The sequence below is a fragment of the Benincasa hispida genome, chromosome 7 (assembly GCF_009727055.1).
Source record: "Benincasa hispida cultivar B227 chromosome 7, ASM972705v1, whole genome shotgun sequence".
Taxonomy (NCBI): domain Eukaryota; kingdom Viridiplantae; phylum Streptophyta; class Magnoliopsida; order Cucurbitales; family Cucurbitaceae; genus Benincasa; species Benincasa hispida.
In genome coordinates this window covers 8,549,667-8,560,191 of record NC_052355.1, presented here as the reverse complement: position 1 = coordinate 8,560,191, position 10,525 = coordinate 8,549,667, and the positions used below count along the sequence as shown (strand labels likewise).

The following is a 10,525-nucleotide window of genomic DNA, read 5'->3' as shown; positions in this document are numbered from 1 at the left end:
TGTTAGTTTCTAATACATTACCTAATGCATCTTTTAATTTAAAAGAAAAATGAATTGAGTCTACAACGTGAAATACTCTATTTGTAACATTTTTATATTTTTAATATAATCTTGCATTTTAAAATTTTAACTTGAAAATCTAGATATACTAAAAATATAAAAAAAAAAAATGTTTTGAGAATTTGCACCATTTGAATTATAGAATCTTGAAATAATTTTCATGACCAAAATCCAAATTACAAACCAAACACATATTTGTTTAATTGGGTGAGCCTGAACAACATAAACTCTAGATTCTCGAGGGGCGTTTGAGGCAATGGCTATCCTAAAATAACTAACTCTTGCTACCGTAAATACTATTTTGTATTCCCAATTAGTTACAGTCAACAATATTTTAAAACCCTCATTTACTACAGTATTTACTATTTGCACTGTTTTTACTATTTTACATTAATCGTTTTTTATTATTTGCTATAGTGTTTATTATTTCCTTCTCAAACTAAAGTAGTTTACACTTCAAATACATATTATTCTAATCCAAACTAAAATAATTTACATCCTAAACACAAACTATTATAAGTCAATTATAATAACTAGAACTATAATGACCAATTTTTTGCCCCAAATGCCCCTTAGGTTTTAGGAACTAGGCAAATTTGAAAGTTTAAGGATCTAAGTAATTGGAAGCTGGAAATTTAGATAATATGGAAATTTGGGATATCAAACTTTTGATTTTAGAATGTTTTAGTCATCCAAAGGTTCGGGGTTCAATTCCTCCTAACCTTATTATACTAAAAAAAAAAAGAGAAAACTTTGAGATTGTTTGGCCTACCAATTTCTTAAGTTAGTGTGAACAATTCAATTTCAATAGTAAGCATTACTCAAGTTTGCACATATATCGAGTAATTATATTTTTCTCTTTTTTTCTTTTCCGCATTTAATGAAAAACTTTATATTTTTCTCTATGGCTATTTTTCTCATTTATGAGTAACTTTATCTCTCTCTTAATCTACTTTTCATAGTTATCACACTTCTATACCTCAAAGGCGGATTCTATTTTTGGAGCATGGAATTTCCCTATTTGACCTTCCAAATTTATCGTTGGTTCAATCTCCGACTCTCACCCTGTGGCAGTACCCACCATCATGACTTGAAAACAAATTGTGTCTCACCGATCACCATTATGTCTCATTGTCTGTGTTTCTTTATTTTGCTTTATGATGTACTACACCACTCAACTAATTCACTCTCAAACCTCTACAAACTTGCTCTTCAACTCCCAATTTCATCTCCTCCTCAAGCTCCCCATAAGTCCATTTTTGTGCTAACGCATGGTAAGAACTTACTTTTCTTTCCCTTTCATTCTACTTCTTTTCGCTCTTTCATCGATTTTGCTTCATGGGTTTTCAGTTTCTTGCGAAGCTTTCATCTGGGTACCTTTTTTCTTTGGGATTTTCTGTCCTATTGTACTCGAATTTGTGATTTCTGGGGTTTTATCTGCTGAATTAGCTCCCCTCTTTTCCTTTCTGCTGCTGTTCTTAAATGGGTCTTCCAATTGCTTATAATTCTCTTTAGAAATGGGTAATTGTGAATATTCTCTCTGTTTAGAACTTCGGAGCTAGCTATTGAGTGAAAGAACACTGGTGCAGAACTCGTTTACGTAAATGTTGACTTGAATAATCTAGAAGTGGTTTTTTATAATTTTCTTTTGGCGAGTTTAGCTTGTATTTGTATGCTTATTAGTTAATTATCTTAATTTTCTGTTTGAAGGATAAGCATAGCAATTTTAGGTTGAAAATTCAAAATGGATAGTTACTCAAAACTAGTCATTGGAGAATTTTGAGTACCTATTTATTTCTATTTCAGTGGGATTTCCCCTTTCTCTTTGGAATTATTGGAAGTTAAGTTAGTTAAAACTATATTAAGTAAATGGGTAATGAGAATATAAGGAGGAGAGGGGTGTTTATATTTATGTTAACTAATGCGGTATTAGGTTTTCTAGGCTAATTAATTCAACAAAGATGATTATTGATTTGATGTAATGAGTTTCTGTATCCATTTTTTATGTGTAAAAACAAATGGAGATAGAACTTATTTCATTTTACTTAAGAGATACTTAATACATTGCCTGGGATAATTCAAGAGGCCTCCAACTCTCAAGCATTCTTAGTTACAAGCAATTCCATAAGACCTCTTCTTGTTGTTTTCTTCATTAACTGCAAATTCACTTGTTTTTGTGCCTTTTACATTGTTGGTTTCAAATTCAATGGTTCCATTCTAGGAATATCAGAGAGTCTTTTCATATTTTATCTCGTGGCCATTCCTTTAAGGAAAAAATGGGTATTGTCCCTTAGTTGAATGGCACCAAGACTATGTTTAGTCAAGAAATGATGAAATGTTAAGGCTTTGAGTCAATACATATTAATTGCGCCCCCCCCCCCCCCACGTTTAAACTTTAAATTTTGTGTAGAACTGATTCCTATCATTAACCCCTTCAGTTTAATGCTTCTATGAAACGCTTGACTATATTATATAATGATAATGCAACAAGCTAATTTCAGACAGGTTCAAGCAGTTAAACTAATGGAGTTAGTGACACTAACTTGTTAGACACAAGATTGTGAGTTCAAGGACACAATAAAATTATTTCAATGTATAAAAACTAAATAGACAATAGCAGATATTTAGAGACCTGTTAAGCATTTTGTGAATCACATGGATTTGATCAAATACAACACTATAAGTTCAGGGATCAAACTTATAATTTAACCTATTTCGAGTTGCTGCAGACTTCTCGAGAAAGTTGAATCGGTTGGGAAATAGTGCGAACTTACCCTTAATCAGCTGGTCTTGTGTGGTATCCCAACTTACTTTCTCTCTTTGTTTTAGTGTTCATGTGTTGGTTAGCAAGTCTTTCAAGAAGTTGACGAGTGATTTCCTTTGGGACAGGGTTGATGAAGGGGAGAGGTCTCATTTAGTGTGGTGGGAGGAGGTGCCGAAACTGGTGATGTAGGGTTACTTTTGGGTTCTTACTCTCTGTTTTAGGCTGTTTAATTCCCCTTAATCCTGTAAATTACCCATTGGTTAATCGTTGTTATCATGAGGTTAAGTTGTCAAGTTCTTTGCTGCTGGTTGTCCTTTCCCAGCAGGTCTTAGATTAGTCAGTCTATTTATAGGCTTGTAGTTGATGTATTCATTGATCAATTGAATGACCTCGATTTTCTAAAATCCTCCAAGAGATGTCCTTGACCATCAAGGGTTCGTAAAGAAACCTTCCTAGCGAAGTGGTTATGGTATTTTCCCTGCAAGCTTGACTTGTGACATAAGGTTATTGCAAGCAAGTATGGTCTTCCTCTTCATGAGTTGTCCTTGCACAGGGCTTTCAGAGACACTTTTAGAAACCCCTGGAAAGTTATATTTGATGGCTTTCCTTGTTTTCCGTGGTTTATCCTGTGTGGGGTGTGTGAGTGGGTGATGGGAGGAATTCCTACTTTCAGAAGACAAGTGGTAGGGGGATAGACCCTCCACTTCGTGTTTCAGTGTTTATACAAGATTTCTTCTATGTGGAATCATTCTCTCTCATCTTGAGAATGGTCTTACTCTCGATTTTGGGTTTTTTCGTCCATTAACCAATGGGAAAATAACAGGACATTAGCCTTCTCTTGTTGGTTGAGAGGACTTTTGTTCATTTAGGGAGAAGGGATCTTTGTCTCTAGGTTCCTCGCATATATGATGGCTTCTTTTGTGTGCATCTTCTTTTTGTCTTTGGTGAACCCCTCTTCCTCCATTCGTTCGGTCTTTCTGCTGTTCTGTTGTTCGGTCTTTTGTGAACCCCTTTTTGTTTTAGTGACTGCTTTTGTTTGGAATTAGTTTTTTGTTTTTCCATTGTAATCTTTCATTTTTTTTTTTTTTTTTTTTTCATTTGGCACTTTATAAAAAAACAACAATACAACTTTTCTGTGTAAGTTCCAAAGTCTGCAATCATCTGTTCTGAACACTTTATTTGATTACTTCTTACTTTGTGAATATTTGGTGTACAGTTATTTATTTCGAAACACCTAGCATTAGTTAGTATGTCATAATTAAGATTATTTTCTTATTTTCTCTAAAATATTTTTTGTATATCATAAATCTTGCATGAATAAAGGTTATGTTATTGAATTCATTTTCAGTTCTTGGAAACAAACCTGCGGAAAATTTCTGGCAATAATTATTAAAAGATAGAGACAGGGAACACAAGGTTTACGTGGAAACCCTAGTACAGGGAGAAAAACCATGATAGAAAGTCGCTTTTTATTATTTTCAACTCTACACAATATAAGAGAGGATAGAGATATATATAGGCTCTAGCAAACCCTAATACAAAAAATGAAAAACTAGGACAAAGTAAAGTATTAAAATACCCTTGGGGCTAAACTCACAACACAACCCCTTATTTTCAACACTCCCCCTTAAGTTGGGACGTAGATGTCAATCAAACCAACTTGCTAATACAAGAGTCAAAACTTTACCTAAGTAACCCTTTGGTGAGAATATCAACAACTTGTTGACTAGATAGAATGTAAGGAATACAGATATTGCCATTGTCTAGTTTCTCTTTTATAAAGTGTCTATCAATCTCCACATGTTTTGTTCTATCATGTTGCACAGGATTGTTAGCTATGCTTATAGCCACTTTGTTATCACAGTAGAGCTTCATAGGTAAATCACTGTGTTGATGAAGATTAGACAGAACTTTCTTCAACCAGATTTCTTCACAGATTCCCAAACTCATAGCTTTGTATTCTGCTTCAGCACTTCTTCTAGCAACAACACTTTGTTTCTTACTTGTTCAAGTAACTAGGTTACCCCACACGAAAGTACAATATCTAGAGGTAGATTTTCAATCAATAACAGATTCTGCCCAATCAGAGTCGGTATAAGCCTCAATGCATTTCTTGTCAGTTTTCCTGATTATGTTTCTCTTATTTTCTATAAGGGGCTGCCATTGTCCAGTTTCTCTTTTATAAAGTGTCTCAATTTCCACATGTTTTGTTCCATTTCATGTTGCACAGGATTGATGGCTATGCTTATAGCCACTTTCTTATCACAATAAAGCTTCATAGGTAAATCACTGTCCATATTATCAAGTACCTGAGCTATGCTTATGCTTATAGCCGCGTTGTTCACATTCAACCACCTGAGGTAGAGTCTCACCCTCTTGTGTTTCTTCCAAAGTCTCATCACTGCTTGTAACCCTGTTATTCTCAGCCAAATCAACAATATCATCCTCAACATACACGTGAGTATTATCAAGAATAGTAGTACCTTGAGCTTGTGTTGGTTTTGATTCATGGATTGGAGTAGGTGAAACAATAGGTGCCACTATTTCCTTTATGAGATTCTTCCTGTAGTACGTTATCCAAGGGACTTGTTTAGTGGGTAGGACAGTGTCATGTGCACTCAGGATGGGTTTAGGAAGGATGTCAGTAGGAACCAAAGATATGGACCAGTTGGTCTCTTCACTAGGATTCTCCCCCTGAACAGGACTAATAAGGATGAAAGGTTTATCCTCAAGGAATGTTACATCCATGGAGATGAAGTACTTCCGTGAAGATGGATGGAAACATTTATAACCTCGCTGGTGAAGAGGATACCCAACAAAGACACATTTCTGAGCACGAGTAAATTTAGTTCGGTTAGGGCCATGATTATGGACAAAGGCAGTGCATCCAAATACCCGAAGGGGAACATCAGGAATAAGGTGTGTTGTTGGGTATGACTCTTTGAAACATTCAAGAGGAGTTTCGAGTTGGAGGACACAGGAAGACATTCGATTAATAAGATGGGTTGCAGTCAGAACAACACCCCCCCATAAGTAAGATGGAAGGGAAGTAGACAACATGAGAGACAATGCAACTTCAAGGATGTGACAATTTTTTCTCTCAGCCACTCCATTCTGTTGAGGGGTATAAGCGTAGGAGCTTTGATGGACAATGCCTTTAGAAGACAGAAACACATGGAGGGTGTTGTTAAAGAATTCACGACCATTATTACTACGAAGAATAGCAATTTTAGTGTTAAATTGAGTCTCTACCGTAGTATAAATTGTTGGAATATCGATGGCACCTTAGATTTATCAGTGACGAGAAACACCCATGTAAGACAAGTGTGATCATCAATAAATGTCATAAACCAACGTTTCCCGGAAGAGGTGGTAATATTTGAGGGACCCCAAACATCATTATGGATAAGTGTTAATGGTTGGGAAGGTCTGTAGGGTTGAGAAGGAAAGGTGACCCAATGTTGTTTTGCATGAATACACACATCACAAGATAAAGATGAGATATCAACGTTATGAAATAAATGAGGAAAAAAATATTTCATATATTAGAAAATTGGATGACGAAGGCGGAAATACCACAACATACAATCCTTTTCAGAAGTTGAAAAACAAGAAGACAACAAACTAGTCCTATAACAGTTCCTAGAAGAAGCATCATCATCAAGGAAATAGAGTCCCCTATCGTGCCGGGCAGTGCCGATCGGCGTCCTCGAGCTCAGGTCCTAATAGAAAACATTATTTTGTAAGAAGGCAACTTGACAGTTCAAATCTCTAGTTATCTTACTAATAGATAGTAAATTGTAAGATATTTTGGGTACATGCAACACATTCTGTAAAGTTAAACCCTCAAAATGAGAAATAGGACCCTTCCCCGCAATAGGAGCAAACGATCCATCTGCAATTTGAATCTTTTCATTACCAGTGCTCGGAAGATATGAGATAAAATGATCAGATGATCTAGTTAAATGATCTATAGCTCCTGAATCAAGTATCCACGGATTGGAGGTACCGATCTATAGCAGCTTGGACGGCAGCAACGGTGGTGGCAGCAGCAGCGGTCTCGGCGGTGGCAGCCGTCGTTGGTGGTGGCGGAAGCGAGGCTGATGAAGCCTTGAAGTTGTCTTGTACCGGTTTGTTTTCATCGACGACGGCTAGGGTTTCGTCACCATGCTCTGACACCATATTAAAAGATAGAGATAGGGAAACAAGGTTTACGTGGACACCCTACTACAGGAAGAAAAATCATGATAGAAAGTCACTTTTTATTATTTTCAACTCTACACAATACAAGAGAGGATAGAGATATATATAGGCTCTAGCAAGCCCTAATACAGAAAAGGAAAAACTAGGGCGAAGTAAAGTACTAAAATACCCTTGGGACAAACTCACAACACAGCCCCTTATTTTCAACAATAACGTTAAAATATCTCTATTGAGATGATTTTCTAGTTAGTCTTATGTTAGCAGACTTTATTACTCACTGACCTCCTACTTCCTTAGTAGGATGGGAGCATTTATCTCTATGTTGTGCATATATATATATAGTTCTGCAGTGACAGGCGTGGCTTGACCTTTTAAGTTTCAAGCCTAAGAACATCAGCAGTTAATATTTTTTGTCGTAGAGCGGTACGGAACCATAGCAGCATAACATACTGTTCTAGTTTGTTGTAGCAGCATAAATCCTGTAAATGTCAATTCTCACAGGTTGCATTAGATTCTCACAGCATAAATCCTGTAAATGTCAATTCTCACAGGTTGCATTAGATTTTTTCATTGTTCATGCAGGTTAAAAGCAACATCGGTGACAGCCAACATCATTTTTTTTTACTGTGTTTCTTACTTTCAACGAAAGATTTGACCGTATCATTCTAAATCCTATTTCCAATATGCAATCACCAAAGTTCAATTTGAAATGTAAAAGAAATTCAGAGATGAGTAGCAAAGCTTCTTCTGACATGGCTATACTTGAAGCAACCCCTGATCTCTCCAAGGACAGTGGTACTACCTCCTGCCTCACGAACTCAATAAAGGCTAATCCCATTCAAGGTTCGGTTTCCCTTGACTTGACACTTCATTTTAACTCAAATGATATCGACACTAAAGGAAGTGGCGAGAGTAGTAGCGATGCAGTTGGCCATGTTTCTGGTCCGACAAACCTGAGGATATTTTCCTGCAATTACTGTCAGCGTAAATTCTTCAGCTCACAGGCCCTTGGTGGCCATCAAAATGCTCATAAAAGGGAGAGGACAATGGCAAAGCGAGCGATGCGAATGGGTATGTTCTCAAACAGATATACCAGCTTGGCTTCGCTGCCACTTCACGGTTCTGCATATCGGTCACTCGGGATCGAAGCTCATGCTGGAAAGCACCGTAAAATCTTACCTGCAGAGTGGCCATTTATTGCTAGAACTGGAGCCATGATTGATCAAGGCTACATTGGAATGCCATATTTTGTGGAAGAGGATGATGGTGGTCCATTTTGGCCGGGGAGTTTTCGACGAGTAAACGGCGAATTCATTGATTCTACGCTTCGCGAAGCATCTAAAGTTCTAAGTCCAAACTCCGATACGAGCATGTCACCATCGAAAACGAGTACTTCACCTGATCTTACTTTGAGACTTTAAGCTTTATTATTGTTAATTTTTATTTTTGTTATTTTCTACATATCTTCACCATGTTGCTAATTATGTAAAGTGAGGTGCCTGCAAGCGTTTTATTAAGTCATCAAATAAAACTTCAATCCAATTCTTTGTCTAATTTCTTGTATCCTCTGAATAATGTTCTCTTGCTGTTATTTTTGTTAGAAATGATGAAATTTGAAATACGTGCTTATATGATCTTCATTAAGGGTACAAGCAACTCGGTTCGGTTTATAGAAAATTTAATAGGTATGAATATTAAATATATGAAATTTAAATGCTTGTGTTTGAATATGGAAGATAAATGATACTCGAGAGTTATATCTATTTTGCCAATTTTGTATATAGAAACAAAAGGTGAATAATTAAGTATAAATTATTACCATGCTATTAGTAGTTCTTTAGTACTTATGATTAATTTAAAATGATGCTTTTAATATGATATAGGTATGTCTGACCACTTTTGTTGATGAGATATGTAATTAATTAAGATCACGTTTACCAAATTATAATGAAAATTTGTGTAATCGTGATAGAATTTTATTGATGGATCAATTGTAATGAACTTGAATCGCAAAAGTAATTAGATTAATTTTGATTGCATTTACTTAGAATTATGGAGTTTGACACATTTATTGTTACTGTTACATCTGAGGGTCAAATGGTAACAGTAAAACATAGTAACAGTAAATGTGACAAAACTCATACTTTTTCATCTTGAACAACAATAATAATTGTAGCCGTAACGGTAATGGTAACAATACAATATATTTTTCATACACAATTGGATTGAGCATGCTCTGCTTGTCAATCTATTTGCATTTTTTATTACAGATTTAGAAGTGGGCCCATGTATCAATACAAATGCAAAATACTAGTAAACAACATCAAGACCCTATTTGTTTCATAGGTTTTCCATGGAACTTGAGATTGACATAATATCTTTATTTGTTTCACATAAATCCACTTTTTACTATCTAGCATATTATTATCTAGAGAACTTTAAAACCGATTTAAACATGGGTGTTTTGATATCTTGCAAAAGTGTGGGTTTTTTATGTTTGGAAGATGAACAATAAAAATATAGCTTAATTAATTAATAATTTAATATCAAGTATTCATTACTATTAATTTTAATTAATTATATAATATGAATATATTATTTAGACTTAATAAATTTCAACTAATACATTTATCATTGGTATTTTATGTTATCTTAACTATTTAATATGAATATATTATTTAGACTTAATAAATTTCAACTAATATCTTTACCAATAATATTTTATGTTATCTAACTATTTAATATAAATTATTATTGTTAGTTATCAATATTCTAATTAATTAATTAATTATTTTAATTATTTTTGTAATTAATTTAATTATGTTGAATTAAAAATATTTATTTATTTTTTATTTTATTAATTAAATAGTTAATTAACATAATAATAAATTATGTTAAATTTAATTGATCTCTTACATTTAATTCAGTAATTATTTACCTTAATTTCTATATACAAATTATTGAATTGAACACAAATATTTAACATCTCAACATTAATTATTATACACATCCAAACACAGGCATTTAAAATCCACACATTTAAATCCCAGATATTTAATATCTATATACATGAAACAATATTTGCAATCCAATCGACCCCCAAAGGTAATCTAAAGGGGTCTAGTTTTCACATTATTTATTACATTTTCATTGGGGTAAACGTGGTCTAAATGAAGAGAACTAATTGATGTCATAAAATAATATTAGTATTATTATTATTATTATATTAGTCAATCAATTAATTGTTTAACTAGTATAGTACTTGTACTATCAATCTCAAGATCAGATGTTCGTCCCTTACCCCATGCATTAAATATCTTTCAAAAGAAGAAAATATATTTACATTAATGTTAGTTGCACTGAAAATTAAAAAATTTAATTTAGTCCTCATTTCACAACCGTTCATTTTTTATTTTTTGAAAATTAAGCATATTTCTTTGTCATTTTTTTTACAATGATTTGCATATTTCTTGAGTACAGTAGTTGAATTATTAGCCA

General features: G+C 34.1%; 1 protein-coding gene across 4 annotated transcripts; it reads left to right on the top strand.

Annotated features, from left to right (window-relative positions):
- Positions 1-1,094: 1,094 nt before the first annotated feature.
- On the top strand, positions 1,095-8,654 carry LOC120081377 (zinc finger protein 4-like). 4 transcript variants are annotated; one of them, XM_039036199.1, is made up of 4 exons: positions 1,095-1,334; positions 2,790-2,857; positions 2,950-3,009; positions 7,610-8,654. In XM_039036199.1, exon 4 carries the CDS (start codon positions 7,711-7,713, stop codon positions 8,446-8,448), a length of 738 nt encoding a protein of 245 aa, XP_038892127.1. In that variant the 5' UTR covers positions 1,095-1,334; positions 2,790-2,857; positions 2,950-3,009; positions 7,610-7,710; the 3' UTR covers positions 8,449-8,654. The 4 variants fall into 4 exon arrangements, with proteins under 4 accessions (XP_038892127.1, XP_038892126.1, XP_038892125.1 ...); XM_039036198.1 differs by lacking the exons at positions 2,790-2,857; positions 2,950-3,009 and having other exon boundaries at positions 7,589-8,654; XM_039036197.1 differs by lacking the exons at positions 2,790-2,857; positions 2,950-3,009 and having other exon boundaries at positions 1,096-1,334.
- Positions 8,655-10,525: the final 1,871 nt, after the last annotated feature.